The sequence below is a fragment of the Maylandia zebra genome, linkage group LG18 (assembly GCF_041146795.1).
Source record: "Maylandia zebra isolate NMK-2024a linkage group LG18, Mzebra_GT3a, whole genome shotgun sequence".
NCBI classification, from domain to species: Eukaryota; Metazoa; Chordata; class Actinopteri; order Cichliformes; family Cichlidae; genus Maylandia; species Maylandia zebra.
The window spans coordinates 1,103,452-1,121,413 of NC_135184.1; the positions used below are offsets into that span (position 1 = coordinate 1,103,452).

At 38.1% G+C, this 17,962-nt stretch overlaps 1 protein-coding gene across 1 annotated transcript in view; it reads left to right on the plus strand.

Annotated features, from left to right (window-relative positions):
- The first annotated feature begins 3,696 nt into the window (after positions 1-3,696).
- LOC101471379 (M1-specific T cell receptor alpha chain) overlaps positions 3,697-17,962 on the plus strand; it is a 46,073-nt gene continuing 31,807 nt past the window's right edge. The window contains exons 1-2 of the mRNA XM_076876971.1: positions 3,697-3,713; positions 3,823-3,884. Of these exons, the coding sequence (XP_076733086.1) occupies positions 3,697-3,713; positions 3,823-3,884 (79 nt within the window). The remainder of the gene's footprint in view (positions 3,714-3,822; positions 3,885-17,962) is intronic.

A 17,962-nucleotide genomic window follows, 5' to 3' on the forward strand; every position in this document is an offset into this window, starting at 1 on the left:
CATCGTGCTTCACTGAGTCTTCCTGCTTTCAGTTGAAACCACAGTTCAACTGAAAGCTGAACAGTCAGACGTGAAGCTGCAGATAAAATCAGACAGAAACCAACAAGAAGCTCAGTTTCACATCGACAGGAAGCTGTGAGCAGCTCGTTTCCTCGCACGCTTTGTGCAACACTTTCACAGCGAGTTACGCGTTACAGCATCACACTGATCATTGAAGGGAAAACATGCAATTCTCTTGTTTTATTGTTAATTAACTTTGACTTTTAGCACACACTAAAATCAGATACAACAAACAGAAAAACATGTTTAAAACACTTTCGTGAGACAAATGTCCTGTTTTGATGGTTGTAAGAATTTCAGCGCTCGGCTCTGTAAAAGCTGCCGGAGGTTTCTCCTCTTCAAGCTCACAGATGCATAAATGATAAACTGTTCGATGCAGGAATCTTTGATTTCCATGTAAATCTTAAACCTCGTTATCGTGCTGCTTTATGGACATTTGGTATTGATCTGTGTACATGCTCCCACAAATAAAACATCAACCAAACACTGGAGCAGCTTCACCCTGAAAACTCAAACCTGTCAGAGTTGTTTCTAAAAACAGAAGTGACACAAACGCAGCTGCCACAGAGAGACTCTGCCCCCCAGAGGACGGGACAGGGAGAGCATCAGGTATGCTGGGCCCTGCACACCTGCCCACGTTTACAGCATTGTGGCCTGATGATGTTGGCTGAGTCTGACTGCCACAGGCCCGCCTAATGTGAGTCAGATGAATTAGGTTAGCAGCGCTGTGACTGAACTGTACTTAGCAAACATGGAAACTTGGATTAAGCTCAAATTATTCTGCAAACTGGGTCAGAGCCCAAAATACTCACTAACAGCTGGATCTTTTATTCACACTGTTTTTAGGCCACAGGTGAAGTTTGTCTGAGAAACAGGTCACATCAGCTCTGCTTCCTGCGTCTCACACAAACTATAAATGTAGTCCTGGATGAGTCTGTGTGTGAGAGAAGGAAGCAGAGGAGGCGTTCGTCCAGAGATCCAAGAGACGCTTCAGTCAGGCTTCCTGCAAACACACTGTGAGTTTATGTGTAACACACGCACACACACACACACACACACACACACACACACACTTCAAACTGTTTGTCAGTCATCTTGTTTTAAACTTTCAGCTCATTTTTCTTTTACTTTTACACTAATGACTCATTTTTGACTGAATCATTTCCATCACATTAGCCTCCATCACTCTCTGCCGTGCATCCGTCTGACTGTGGGCACCTCCTCCTGTTATCCAGACAAACTCTCAACAGGAAGTGACATCATAGTTTACCTGCTGGGCAGCCTGTTATCAGGTTACCATGACTACAGAGTGGATTATCACCAAATATTAATCAGGTGATAGCTAAAAGCTAACGCAGATACTAGTTTGTACAACATCTAAATAAAAGCTCTGTTAGTGCCAGTAGCCGCTCAGCGAGCTGTATTATTGGTCGCTGGTTATTATTGGTCATTAAAAAGGCTCCAACAGCACAAACAGGTTCAGGGACTCTAATTAACTGAGGTGAAGCCGAGCAGACCACCTGTGTCACCATCCACCTGTCAGTCAAAGAGGCCACGCCCCCAATAATGCAAACATTAAGCTTAAAATCAGCTGTTATGAAGATTGAGGCTGTAAACATGTTTACGTCTGATGTGATGTGAACACGTAAGTGTTGCAGGACTGACTCACTTTTAGAGGAAGTTTGAGGAAGTTTGATGTTTGACAACAACTCCAACGATCAGCTGAACTGAACTTCAGTTCTAGTCTTAAACTGTAACACAGCTAAACTTCACTGATGGCCACAGGAGCTGGAGATCGTTTATACAGAATAATCCTTTCATGCAACGCTGATTATTTCTGCACCGCACTGTGACCTGTGTGAGCTCTTAAAAGCTTTAAAAAACAAGTAAATTTGAACTTTTGTAATCTGGGTTTTAGGCCACACCCCTCTGACAGAGGTGGCACTCGTGGGAATAACTGGATCAGGGGACACAGGTGAGCTGTGCAAACACAGATGCTTCATCCAGAGGAACACAGACAGCGTGTTTGGTTAGACTCAGTCTGAAGGATTAAGGTGGATATCTGAAAACGAGCACAGTGACTCTTCCACATCGTCTCGGGTAAGTTTCAGTTTACATGATTTTAATTTGAACAAACAGTGTTAAAAAAAAATGTTATTTCTACGTAAAAACAAACAAACAAAACAGGATAAACAAAGTCTCGTACAAACAAAATGGAGCAACACAGAAAAAAGTGAATGACACAATCTTTGTGGAGGAAAGATCCGTTTTACTCTTTGATAGCAAAGCTTCTTTTAATGAATGTGTAATTATCTAAATGTTTCACACTGTCATCAGAGAAACGACCAGTTCATGCAAGAAAAGCAAACAAATGCAAACTGTGAAGGTGACAGGAGGAACAAAAACACTGATCACGGACAGAAAGTCTGAATATTTGACATCCACACGAGTCCGTGAGTATTCGTCACAGTGTGAGTCACAGTGTGACGAATCAGAGGACAGACAAACTTTATTTTGGCAACGGAACCAAACTCACTGTAGCGACAGGTAAGAGTTTTCTTTGCTTAAATGATTTTAGACTTTAAAAATAACTTTCATTTGTATTTTTTTTAATTTATTACTTTTTGTAGATTCTAACTAGTGCAAACTGAGATGGTTTCATGCAGTCTCAGTGAGAAACATCAGCTCACAGTGTGAAGCTTCAGCTCAGCACAAAATGTGAAACATTCAGAGAAGAAGAAACAAACACTGAATGAAAACAGCGCAGAAAGCGTCAATACAGAACCTGCAGTCAGGAGTTTTATTCGCTTTCAATTTTGTCTGATTCGTTCGGATTGAGTGAAAAAAACATCAAAAACAGTAAAAACTGCGACACAAGTTTGAATATCTGAGACAAATAATTAAAATAACACATAAACAGATGTCCTGAAGATTAACGAAGAGACACAACAACAGCAGGAACAGAGCGCAGCAGTATTTGTCACAGTGTGTGTTACTGTGTGACTGGAGGGAACGACAAAATCTATTTTGGCAAAGGAACCAAACTGACTGTAGAAACAGGTAGGAGGACGTTTGCTTTCTTTAGTGTTTCGTTTTTGTGCGTCTATAGACAGTTTATGTGTGTGTTGCATTTGTGTATTTATAGAACTGGACAGATTTTGATTGATAGAAATAATCAGGCTGTGAGCAACACAGACAAACACATGCAAATAAAATAAGAGTTTAAAATGAATTCAGATTTGTTGATTAAACGATTAAATGTTCAACAGCGTGAATAAAAATATGACTCATGCTACTGTAAAACAATGAGATCAGTTAATAAATGAACCCAACAGAAGCACAAACACATGCAAATTTGTCCATAAACACCATAAAAATATGAAATAAGTTAAATTTCCAGTGAAAACATCAAATGTAAGCTGTGAAAGACAAAAGTGGTATTTGTCACAGTGTGTGTTAGAGTGTGAATCAGGGAGGAAACAGCAGACTTTATTTTGGCAAAGGAATTAAAGTGACAGTAGAGGCTGGTAAGATGATTATATTTCTTCATTTTTATGACTAACACTGTGAAACGAGCGACTCGGTTAAATGTTTTAATATTTTACTGAAACCATCCAGACTCTGCAGACAGTAACCATGGATACACGAGCACCGTGTGTTAGACGGATTCATGAAAGAAATAAGCACGACATGAAAGTGAGTGAAAATCTAAAGCTGACCTGAAACATGGTGCAGCAGTTTTTGTCACAGCGTTTGCTGCAGTGTGACGAGAGGAAACGACAAGCTTGTCTTTGGCAGCGGCGCCAAACTGAGCGTAGAGACGGGTAAGATTTAACGTGGAGTCGGGTTTACGATTTTATGATCAGCTCAGAGTCTGCAATCACTGTTTGCATTTATTGAATATTACATATTTGAAAGGTTTTCGCTCAGTTTGATGGGCTGACGCTGCAGGCTGACGACTGTCTGGGAAAATAACGCAGTTAAAAACACGATTGGTGATCCTGAGTTTAAATGTTGGGATGAAACGACTAAACTGGTTTAAACAGATGAAAACAACACAGAATGAGACTGAGTGCAACATTATAAATGACACAGAATAAATAAACAGAAACATCTGGAGAATAACGGGAGCAGCAGTATTTGTCACAGTGTGTGTTAGTGTGTGACTCAGGGGGGAAACTACAGGCTTTATTTTGGTAAAGGAACCAAACTGATCGTACAAACTGGTAAGAAGAAGATTTCTTTATTATTTCATGATTTACATTTTTGTCTCATTGAAGTTGAATTTAGGCTGCAGATCGTGAAGTAAAACATATGAACACATTTATAAAATGATTTCCAAACAGAAACAACCAAGTAAACCAAAAGATAAAAATCATCAAAAAGATGTCAGCATGAAATCTGGAAACAAATACAGATTCATGCAAAAACAACAAGATGAATAAAAACCAAAAGGTTTCAGTGAAAATCAAATAGAAGCTTAGTCCTCATACAAACAAGGTATTTGTCACAGTGTGTGTTACTGTGTGAATAACCAGGGAGGCAAAATGACTTTTGGGAGAGGAACCAAACTGACCGTACAAACTGGTGAGATTAAAAAAATGCTTTTATTGGTCTTAGTGTTGATGGTTTTATTGGTGCAAACTGGCTGCAAATGGAAATAAATAACATTTGTTCATTTTATGTGACTTTTAACGTAAAAACAAACCAAAAACTGAGACTCTACAAAGACCTGATGTGAAACGTGATTAAACTGTGCAGCAGTATTTGTCTCAGTGTTTGTTACTGTGTGAATAATCAGGGAGCGAACAGAGTTTTCTTTGGCAGTGGAGCCAAACTGATGGTAGAAAGCGGTAAGACTTTTTTATTTTCATGATTTTACACATGTTTCATTAAAGAACCTTCAGTTTTAGTTGATGCAGACTGGATGTGCAAGCAAAGTTAAGTAAAATGAGTTTTAGGAGGTGAGCAAATCCAGGATGGAGTAAAAAGAAAAAAGTAGGGAAAGAAAATAATTTAAACTAAATAAATTAGAAAAATGACAATAAATAAAAAGGAAAACATTCTGAAAAGAAATGCTGAACAAAAAGTCTTAACGTTATAAAAACTGATAAACTGAGACTCCTGTTGGTGAAAGTGAGGTTTGTGAGTTTTACAGTTTTTTACATTTGTAGGGCTAAGGAGGAAAAATGAGAGGTGACGAGCAGACGTTAAAGTTTTGTATTATTCTGACTCAGATGGGAGAAAACTGAGCAGTTAAACTGGTCCCAGTGCAGGCAGCGGTTTTTGCTGAGCGCTGTATCTTAGTGTGACTGGTCAGGGAGGCTACAGGACCGTGTTTGGACCAGGAGTAAAACTCAGTGTAGAGTCCAGTAAGTAACTTTAAACGATGTAAAACATGAACTGAAGCTGCAGATCACAGAAAATGTTAAATACTGTGATCATCCAGGATTATGTGTTTGATGCACATGAATCTCAATGAAAGCCTGATTTTTACAGATCTGTCAGTAACACATGAACTTAAACAACATTTAACCCAAGTTATTTAAAGTTTCTGCAAAACACTGAATATTTTCACTTATTTAAGTAGCAGAAGCTGAAAACTAAGTCAAACAGAAAACTGTTAAATAATGATTCTGCTGAAAGTCGAATGTTTGTTTGAACTTTAAAATGAGGACAAACGTGCGTGATAGCTGTTTATAAGTGACTATGATGCAGCTGTAATTAGACCTGATTACATGTTGGACGGTTCAACATTAACTTTGTCTTTCTGTCCACACGGCTGCCTCCAGCTGTTCACTGCCATAATATTAAACACATGTTTCTGTCATTTGAAACCAGTCAGTGGATTAAAAACGATTCATCAGGAACCTTTCACTAAAAGATGAATGTGAGGTTTTTATCACACTGTTTGTTAGTGTGTGAGAGGAACTACAGACAAACTGATCTTTGGCCGAGGAACTCGACTGAGTGTTGAATCGGGTAAGATTTTATCGATTTTATAGACTTAAAACATAAAATCAGAGGAGACAATACTTTAATCCAACACAGAGTTCAGTTTTTAATGATTTATATTTAGTCATTAAGGTTTCTTTAAAAAGGTAAATCCCTGTTTTAGTGCAATGAAAATATTTCAATCATCAAAACCTGAAACGATTCAAAGTTAAGACTGAAACATGAGTTTGAACTTTGGGAGGTTTTTATTCAGCGATCAGTCACAGTGTGAAAGGAAATGCACAGAAAATGATTTTTGGCCGAGGAACTCGACTGACTGTCAACTCCGGTGAGCTTAAATATATATTTAACAAATATGTAGGACATTATGTGCAGAACAACATGATTTTATTTTTAGAGCTCAAAGTCCAGTTTAACATGTGTGAAGGTTTCGCCATCAGAACGAGTCAAAGTGAAACTGTTGTAATGCAGAAACGATGGTTAGGTCCTGAACCTGTCACAGATTCTTTTCTATGAGAGACGTAAAGTTTTCATTCAGAAAAAAAGTTCATTTCAGTGTAAAAAGTAAAATATTCTCCTGAACGAGGACTGGAAATAAAAACTCTAATCAAAGAAGATCTGTAACTACAATCTCCCGTCATGTTATCTGTCAGTGCGGTTCAGTCATGCTGCACCGCTGTCAAGTTCACAGCCTGTTAACCAGTTTAATTTTGACAGGACTTCATGGTAGAAGCAGCCAAAATGTTTTAAACTGAGTCTCCACGTCAGACATTTTACTCCTCGTCTGCTCAGTGAGATGAAGGTGGTTCTTCAAAAACAAACAATCTCAGCATTGCTGCCATTTCTGTCTATAATAATGTCTCAGTGAATATTTCTTAATGATTGTGTTTACACCAAAACAAAAGTAGAAAGACTGTGTGAGGATTTGAGTCAGCTGTCAGTCACTGTGTGAGAGGAAGTGCAGAGAAACTCATCTTTGGTGGAGGAACTCGGCTGATGGTCGAATCAGGTCAGTTTAGACTGAAAGTTTCATTAATCTGCTGATAAAAGAAAATATGAAATCATCTAATAACTTAAACATTTATTCTAAAGAGAGAGAAGGTAACTGTAACTTGTTTCAACAGTAAAAGTTACATTTGTTTCATGAAGAGAATATTATGAAAACAAAACAAACATAACAGCAAAAGTTATGTTTTCATGTACTGGCAGCACAGAAGTAAAGAAAGAAGAAATCTTTGAAACACTTGGATTCAGTTTAGTAACAAACAGACAACTAAAGGCTTAAAACTGTGTCATGGTTTAGTCGACGGTGTGGATACTGGAAGCACAGCACTGGTGTTTGGATCAGCGCAGACTAAATGTCCACGTCTGTGAGTTTAACACTAGAATCAGTCACAAGACTGAATTTCTATTTCTCATATTCTAATAGTGGAAGCACGGCATCAACGCAGATTCTTTACAGTCAGTGTGAAAATCACCTTCAGCTCAGGAACGTTTCTGCCAGCAAAGAATTTAATAGAACAGAAGGAACGACACAGAAGCAGAACCAGGTTTTTGTTTCGTCGTGTGTCATGGTGTGAATACTGGGGGCGGTTATGGCAAACTGGTGTTTGGATCGGGCACCAGACTGAACGTCCAGAGCCGTAAGTTTCAATTCAATTATTAAAGCTGCTGGAATGTAGTTTTCTTCTTCTACTAAACGTATTCAGCAGAATCATGACACTCGTTTAATCAGCCTTTCCCTCGATTTGTGATGATGTAACAGTCACACCTGACATAGAGAATGAGCTTATGTGTTCAGTTAAACTTGTTGGAAATGAACTAAACTGATGGCAGCGTCCATTAATCCAAACAAACAGATACAGATAAACATAAAAAATATTTAGTATTTAATAATCTTTTCTTTCTTTTTGGCAGAGTGAAAATAATATCAGAACCATAAGAAATCATGATAACTGTCCACAATCTAACAACTGCATTAAACTTAAATAGTTGTAAGAAAATAAACATCATGAACATATTATTCTGGAGCTCAGCAGCTGCTGCAGGCTGCTGGTTTTTGCTGAGCTCGTTTGTGCTGTGTGAAGACTGGAGCAGCACAGAAGATGATGTTTGGTAAAGGAACTCTGCTGACTGTGGAAGCAAGTAAGACGTTTCTAACTAACAGACAATAATAATAAAATTTTGTCAGCTTGAATTAGTGACTCAAGCTCTTTGTCTAATGTTTGATGTTCAGTGAGTCATTAAATAAAAGTCCAAATAAATAGTCTGTAGTTGTTAGAAAGGTGAGTTTGCCTCATTCAGCTTGGTGATGTTTCAGTAACAGCTGTGAGTTTGTGTGAAACAGATGAAATCGAGCTGAAGTCTGAGCAGTTTCAAGCGTCTCGTTGATGTTTCAGCTTGTTGTGTTCTGGTCTGAATACTCAGTGATTTTCTCAGCGATGCTGTTAAATCCTGAGAACATCAGAGAAGAACGAGTGTGTTGGTGTAGTTGTGCTTTTTGTCAGGCAGTGTGTTGCTGTGTGAAGGGCTCTGGTCTCGATAAAATCGTGTTTGGAACAGGAACTAAAGTGATTGTTGAAACCTGTAAGTCTGCTCATCTTTATCTCTTTATTCTCATTGAAGCTCATTTACTTACAGTAAACCTGCAGGCTGCTGTTGGTGCACATTTAATTTTCTGCATCAGTCTCTGACTGTGATCATAAATAAACACTTAAAAACTAAAGTTCATCAGAGACGTTCAGCTGTGTGGTGACAGGACTGCTGTGCATTCAAAATTCATTTCTTATCTTCAGTTCAAAGACCAAACTCAGAAAACATGACAGTATATTAAGATTATTATATCAGTCTCACACAGACTGAAGTGATGTTTTTGCACCGACATCTGCTGCTGTGTGAAAACTGGAAGCTACCAGAAACTGGTCTTTGGTTCTGGGATCAGAGTGACGGTCGAGTCCAGTAAGTTTTATCTGTTTTGCTTGGACACAGTCAGGTATTTGTAAAGTATTTAAAGCTAAGCCTTCCCTCTACATACAGTGAAACAGAGAATATATAGGTTTGTGTAAAAGATGATAAAATGTTCATTTGAGCCTTTTCGAGCTGAGTGATGTGGAGCTGATCTGCACTCACATTAAGTGTGTGATCAGTAACACTGTGTGAGTACGTCTTCCACCGGAGGATGGAAAACTGTGTTTGGGGAAGGAACCACACTGATCATCAGCAGCAGTGAGTGTGTGAAGGTCAGAGTTGATCAAAGCAAAAGTAGAAACTGACAAAACATTTTAAGTAAAGAAATTTAAAAAAATTACATGTATTTTTAAATTTGCATAAAATCACACAATCTGTGATTTCTTGTAAAATGTGCAGTTACAAAAATACAGTAATTACTTCAACTAACAAAGGATTACTCACGGACACCAATACTATATGCAGTACAGTTACTGTAAATATAAATATTTCTACGACAGTTCTGATTAATAATTATAAAATAACATAGTTAAAAGTCAAAAGTAGTTAAAAAAGTCAGAAATCACGTCTAAGATGAGCTTTTGTTCAGTTGCTAAGTTTGTGCTATGAGGCTTCGTGTTGTGTGAATACTGGGTATAAGATGCTTTTTGGAAGTGGAACCAGGTTAATCATTCAAACCAGTAAGTGCTGAAAATGTTTATTGTTTATTCCTTTTTTTAATGGCAAACAAGCAAAATCAGGTTCGATTTGTGAAAATCACATTTAAATGAGGACCAGTGTTTACAGCTGAGGGACATTAAATCAACATGTTTTGACCCCTCAAAGGTCAGAAGATCAGCGAGAAATGTGAAATTATCTCTAAATTACAAATATCTCTGTGACATTTATACAGATAAATAAACACAGATAAAGAATAAAAGGAGAAAATACATCACCTGAACAAACTTGTGATAAAACACTTTGTTCTTCACTGTAGTGAAAATAGCTGAGCTTATGTTTATCATGTATGTTAAACTTCTGTGTTTTTAAATGTAAAGATCAAACACAGAGTTTGGTTCGGCTGATCCTGTCCTGACTTTGTGTTATTGGGCTTCATGTTGTGTGAATGTTGGCTCAGAAAAAATTAACTTTGGACGAGGAATCAGATTAACCGTTGAGCCGAGTAAGTACTGATACACTTCCATATATAAGTGACAGCAGCAGTCATGGTTTTAAGTTGACTGCAGTAATGCAAACAGAGGTGAAACATCTGCAGTGTGTTAAATATGAATGGATTTGAATTTGGGCCACAAAGCAACACCAAATGTTTAAACGCTGGAATATGAAGCAAACTGAGCATTAAAATAAAACGCTGCTTTTACAGGTACAATTAGAATAACAATGAAGAGTAAAAACATTCATCAAACATACAGGACTCGTCAAACATATCCACTCTGGATCACTTTCAACGATTTCCATGATCTACAGGAAAATGTCAGAATTTACATTTTGTTTTATTCAGAAAACCATCAGAGCAAATAGAAAGAGGTCAGAAAACTCAAGTTAGATTATTTACTGTTGGCCCAGAAAGTGACTGCAGAGCCGTGAAATGTTCATATGTGAAGTGAAGTCTGTTTGCTCTGAAGCCAACGATCCATCTGTTTAATACTTCAGATAAACCACGATCACAACAAAAACATTAACTCGTAATAAACACAACTGACCAACGTGATCGACTTTAGAAGTTTGTTCATGTTCATTCATAAAAAAGTCAAAGACGCTGATGAAGGTACGCTGTGCTGAGTTTGTGTTATGGAGCTTCATGTTGTGTGAATGTTGGGCAAAAGATCATCTTTGGAGCAGGAAGCAGGTTAATCATTGAAGCCAGTAAGTGCTGTCACGTCTTTATTTCACTTCTGTTATGGATTCAATCAAAACTTCAAAACAAAGATCAGAATAAATATAATGAAGAGATCAAAGGATCAAAAACTGATCACTTAAAATAATTTTTTCTGTAAATAAATGAGGAAAAACAAAAATTTACACCAATTGTGCATATTGATAATGTCTGAGGTTTGCAAGTTTGATTTAGTGGAGTTAAACATTTGCTGAGCCCTTTTTTAAATTAAAATGGGATGAGTCTGTGTGAAGGCTGTGCTGCTGAGCTCCTGGTTCACATCGTGGTGTGAAGACCGGCTCTCACGGGCGACTGCTGTTTGGATCAGCAGTAAGTTCAACACCAACAACAGTCACGAGATTTCAGATGTTTGTTTTCAGATTCTAACTGTGAGGACAGATTCTGACCCACAACATACTGCAGCATGTTTCTAGTCCAGGACAGTTTATTAAAGCGAGACACAGAAGCAGCCAGGAAGCCGTTTTTGTCACGCTGCCTCTCATGGTGTGAGTACTGATTATAACAAGCTGCTGTTTGGATCGGGCACCAGACTGAACGTCCACAGCAGTAAGTTTAATTTTTAAGTTAAAGCTACAGGTAACGAACATTAAACACGTTTTCATGAGGACGTTCGGACTGAAGGTGAAAAGCTACAGTTTAACTGTGTCTTTGAGTTTTGAGCTGTTTTTAGTGAGTGTGAACAGTAAAGGTGAAACGCTGCTGTTTGGTTATTGGTGCTGAACACTGAGTTAGAAACATGTTATCTGCAAACCGCGAGAAACACAGCAGCTGGTGTTGTTTAAAAAATCAGATTACGTGTTAGTCCTAACATCAGGACATCAAACTGTTCCTGACAAATAGTTGTAAGAAAATAAACATCATGAACATATTATTCTGGAGCTCAGCAGCTGCTGCAGGCTGCTGGTTTTTGCTGAGCCCGTTTGTGCTGTGTGAAGACTGGAGGAGCACAGAAGATGATGTTTGGTAAAGGAACTCTGCTGACTGTGGAAGCAAGTAAGACGTTTCTAACTAACAGACAATAATAATAAAATTTTGTCTGCTTGAATTAGTGACTCAAGCTCTTTGTCTAATGTTTGATGTTCAGTGAGTCATTAAATAAAAGTCCAAATAAATAGTCTGTAGTTGTTAGAAAGGTGAGTTTGCCACATTCAGCTTGGTGATGTTTCAGTAACAGCTGTGAGTTTGTGTGAAACAGATGAAATCGAGCTGAAGTCTGAGCAGTTTCAAGCGTCTCGTTGATGTTTCAGCTTGTTGTGTTCTGGTCTGAATACTCAGTGATTTTCTCAGCGATGCTGTTAAATCCTGAGAACATCAGAGAAGAACGAGTGTGTTGGTGTAGTTGTGCTTTTTGTCAGGCAGTGTGTTGCTGTGTGAAGAGCTCTGGTGTCGGTAAAATCGTGTTTGGAACAGGAACTAAAGTGATCGTTGAAACCTGTAAGTCTGCTCATCTTTATCTCTTTATTCTCATTGAAGCTCATTTACTTACAGTAAACCTGCAGGCTGCTGTTGCTGCACATTTAATTTTCTGCATCAGTCTCTGACTGTGATCATATAACCGCACATTCTGTTGCAAGCTGTGACAAAGACTACTAAACCCCCCAAAGCTTCCTAAATCAGTGGAAATGTTTATATGTTTGTGTAAAAGATAAAAAAATGTTAATTTGAGGCTCTTAGAGCTGAACGCTGTGGAGGTGATGTGGCTCAGATTAAGTGTTAGGTCATAAATACTGTGTGACTACATCCTCTGGTGGAGGATGGAAGATTGTGTTTGGGGAAGGAACCACACTGATAGTCAACAGCAGTGAGTGTCTGTTAAGAGTTTCTGACATTCATTTGTAGTTTGGTGAAAACTGTTTGGTACAAAGTAAACAAAGTGGATCTAAGATTGTTTATGGAAGTGGAGCCAGGTTAGTGACTGATGCCCGAGGGACAGAAGTGTGTTTCTGGAATTACAACATGTGATCTTACAGTGTTTCACAGCCGAGTCACTAACAGGCAGAAGAGAGACAAAAGCCAGATGCTGTTCATGTGCTGTTTCTGAATAATAACAGTAAAATCACAGAACTGAACACATTTATAACCCAAGTAAAAATAGAGCTTACATTTATCATACATGTAAAACAGCTGTTTTTAAGAAAACAAGCTCATTAACCGAGAGCTGAATATTCATGTGTCCAGATGGTGTTTGGTTCAAAACGACACTCAAAGACTGACACGTGATAATTATAATAATTATGACACTTCAACTTACAAAAACTGTCAGCTTTAAACATCAATAAATATTTTTCAATGATGATTTTACCTAAAGATATAAACAGATTTGAATCCAGTGGATCAGGTTGAGTTTATGTTCAGGAGCTTCGTGTTGTGTGAATACGCAAAAGATCATCTTTGGTAGAGGAAGCAGGCTGATCATTGAACCCCGTGAGTGTTGACAGAGATCAGTTATTTATTTATTTATTTGTGTTCTGCATCTATAAACAATTTAAAAGAAAAATGTGTCTGAAAAATTGTGATTGTAACAAAACTGATTAGCACCAAAATAATTTGGCTTTTTTGAAACAAATGAGAAAAACAAACAAACAGAATTACATTCAATGTTTGACAAATCACAACCTTAAACAATCATGTGTAAGGTTGTCAGTTTGATCCAGTCAACCACCTGCTCAGTTTGTGTGCTGGAGCTTCATGCTGTGTGAACGCTGCAGGTGGAACTAAGATCATATTTGGAAAAGGAACCAAATTAATCATTCAACCCAGTAAGTGCTTGTTATACAACATGAATATTAATTTTTAGACAACAATAATGAAGCTAAAGGAAAAACAGGTGAAACTGTCAAACCGACATGTGTGTTGCACTTTTACTGTACGTTAAACTGTAGATTCAGAATAATCCAAAATAAAATTTACACACTACATAAATATATCAGAAAGTCATAAAAACCTTATAAATCAAGACCATAATGAACACAGATGAAAATGTCCATCTCTAAAATATTTCTTTACAATTTACATTTGATCTATAAACTGTCATCATGTAACTATCAGCTGATTTTCAGTTATAAAAACAACTGTAGTTGTAAACACGATTGTCTTTAGAAGCTGGCCAATCACTGACTGCAGTGTAGATGTGATTTTGTAATATTATTATATGTTTTTAACAAAGGAAAACAAAAGCACAGAGACTGTAAAGAAGCATGTTAAAAACAAACCAAACTGCTACAGTTTAAATTACAGCGTTAGCTGGTTGTGCGTGACAACATGGGTTTGTGTGCTGGAGCTTCATGCTGTGTGAATTCTGGAGGTTTCAATAAGATCATCTTTGGCAGAGGAACCAGATTACTCATTGAAGCCAGTAAGTGCTGATACTGAACACAAATATGACTGAAAATCAGAAAAATGTAACTACGTGTAAACTGTCAGCTAAACTGGTCACTGAAGGGAAGTTAGTTCAGGTTTCAAACAATATTTACAGCCATTTATGAAGTTTATAACTAAAAAAAGTCTTATCTAATAATAACAACAATAAAAAGGAACATATAAAAACTGAGCTTATACCATACTCAATAACATTGTGATAAACAGCTGTTGAAACATATTTTCAGTGTTTAAATATAAAAATAAACCTGATAAGTTCTGACACATATTCAAATATTATTTATATTGAAGTTCTTTTAAAGGAACTTGTAACAGTAGGTGAAATATTTAGAAAATGACACATATTAGTTTTTCAGTATGATTTTAGTGATTAGACAGAAGACTTTCAAACATTTTAAGATGCTGTTCCTTTCAATGTATTTGAACAAAATCATAGTGCAAATCTTAGAGTTAGATCTCCAAACTTTGCATTATTTTTGGAGTTATGATGCACGTCTGAATACGTCTATATAGCTGTTGATTTTTGCACTGAGGCTGGACACTGTGTGACATCTGGATATGGTGCTAACAAGATCGTCTTTGGCAGCGGCACTAAGCTTTTCATTAACCCGTTTTGCCCCACTGGCAACAATTGTTGCCAAAGTTTATCACTGTCATTTTCGACTCACAATAAAAAATCTCAAAGGTACTAATGCAACTTTTTCCACTTATATGCTAGTAGACAACTTAGACAAAGGTTTTGATTTTTAAAAAATCGTTTCCAAGTGCTTCCTATCGCATGACATCATCTGCTTCCCGCTCTTTCTGGCTGAAGACATGGCGGATGCAAATCATCCTGGAAAGAGGTAATTTTCATAAATTTCTTATGACTTTCCCCCCAAACATATTTATAATTATTTAATCATTCAAGTCTCTAGAGTAACCCTCCCCAAAAAAATTGTACCTAGGATAAATATTTTTTTGTTCATGGGCTTATTTCTGTGAGTGGCAACAAAAGTTGCCAGTGGGCACATAGCATGTCGCTAACTAAAGGAAAACACTGTCTGCAGGATTGCTCCTAATTTACTTATTTAAAATTGTAGAATGATGTACAATGGCTCATTTTAGTCCTTTTAGAATAATTCCTAGCTAAATAAATTCACAGGTATTCAAGGCCTCTGTGTATAGGATTTTTATACATTACCATACATCATTTTCTTGCTAGCTAAAATTCGCTTGCTAGCTAACATGTATGTTGTCCTTTCCTTAGGTACACCGTAGCAGAGATCCTGGCCATGCTGCAGGACTCTGAAACTGTGGCGGACATCACAGTTGTGCCTGAGTCAGAAATGCACGCACATGACACAGACTGTGACAGTGACCAATCTGATGATGAGGCCACTGGTGACCATAACCGCCTCCCATCAAGAATACTCAAAGGTGAAGGCTTTCTACCTAATTCGGACATGCAGCTGCCAAATCCCCCCGATGATGATCCTGGGTGCTCATCCTCAGTGAGTCAGACAGAGACTAGAAAGGTCAGTGGCACAAATGAAAATGTGACCAGTCAGATTGTTGGGCCCATGCTCCACAAAACTAAGAACCAAGACAGGAAATTCAAAAAAATCAAAATTGCGGCCAAAGCTGGCCTTGGCCTTGGCCTTGGCCTGGCAGAGAAAGCTGAAGTGCCACCTGGAGTCAAGTTTTACCACGACAACCTCTTCACAACCCTGTCCCTGGTGGATGAGATGACCCTGAGAGGCTATGGCAGCTGTGGCACGATGCGACAAACTCAGCTCCATAACGTTCCCTTCACAGCACCCCAGACCTTCAAGAAGACACCCAGAGGAGATGCTGAGTATCTGGTTGAGGCAGAGAAGCTGATTGTAAGGTGGAATGACAACAGCGTGGTCACCGTGGTGTCGAACATGGAGAGGGAGTTCACCGAAACTGAGGCGAAGAGATGGAATAAACAGAAGCGGACTATGGACAAGGTCAGACAGCCCAAGTGTATCCAGGACTACAACACACACATGGGAGGAGTGGACCTGCATGACCAGTTTGTCAGCCGCTACAGAGTCAACATCCGGTCCAAGAAGTGGTGGTGGCCATGTTTCAGCTGGGCCCTGAACAGTGCCATGGTGAACAGCTGGTGCTATTACAGGTACACAAGGCTGTATGTTATTTAGTGATATCACAATCGAGTTGGTGATGTTTGACTCGAGGTCATCGCTAGTGCTCTTCGGTCGACAAGAGCAACAGTGCATCCAGACCAACATCACAAACTCAAGTGTGATATTGCTTTTACAGAACATTCTACATATGGGGCATGGCGTTGTAGAAAGGATGAAACGATGCACATTCATGCATCTATCATGCTTGTTTTGTCATTCATTTAGGTCCTGGAAAAGCGGGGAGAAGGATCTCCTCTCCTTCCAGAGGCTGGTAGCCCAGACCCTCCTCCTGCGCCATGGAACAAAGCCAAGTAGGCAGGGCAGAAGATCTTCAATGGCGGTGGCGATAACTGATGCCACCAGGTTTGATAATTTGAACCACTGGCCCTGCAACACTGGTAGCAGGTACAAGCGATGCAAGAACTGCGGCGGACGCACATCATTTGCGTGTGGAAAGTGTGATGTGCCACTACATGTGGAGTGCTTCAAGAAGTACCACACTGAGTAGAACATGCATGAAAGATGATGGAATGTATGGGAAGAAATATGTTATATATGTATATATGTTTTTAGAGGTTCTAAGAAAAAAATGTTTGTTGAGTTTTTGAGTATAAAAAAATTGAGAATAAAGAAATCAGTTCAAATTGTTTGATGTTTTGAATTTTATACAGGGGGAACCTGAGGCTTCACCTTTTTGTTATTATTTATTATGACTATATTATTATTTTGTTCTTATTATATTATTATTATTACTTCTCTATTATTATTATTAGGTGACATTTGACCTAGTGACAAGCTGTGTGACTACTGGCAACAATTGTTGCCAGTCATAAAAATGCTATTTTCTTCAAAAAAAAGTACAAAATGGAAAAAATAAATACATAACATGATTCAGAGGGACTCAACTGATAAAATGATATGCCTTACAACTCTGAAAAAAATCTGGGCACAAACGGGTTAATGACAGTAAGTTCAGTTATTTCGTTTTAGTTGTGAATAATTCAGTAAATGGAACAAAATACTTTAATTATTCATTAAAAATCCTACAAAGTGCAAAAACAAGTTAACATCAGCATCTTAAATGCAGCATTTTCATGTAAAGTATCAAATGTAAAAACACAGTTGTGTGAATGGAGCCTGGTTCAGTTTGTCACTGGTTTTGGTCTCAGTGCTTCATGCTGTGTGAATACTGGTACATATAAGATCACCTTTGGAAGCGGCACCAGCCTGATGATTGAACCCAGTAAGTGCATGAAAGGATCACCCAGAAACATTGTTATTACTGCTAATCTTTGGACTTTAATGCATTGTTATTGAAAGATACACATTTATAACGTCACTGTAATGTAAACAGCAGCACTGCCCTCCAGAAGTTTGTTCATTTGGAAATCTTTGAGAGCAAAGTAGAGACAGATTTTATCTTTATTGATTAACTGAAATGTTTTTGTTAAAACAAAAGATTTAGCGCTTAAAAGGTCACAATGACACTTTCAGTTTGCTGCAGTCAGTCCGGTTTGTGTGCTGCAGCTTTAGACTGTGTGACTTACAACAC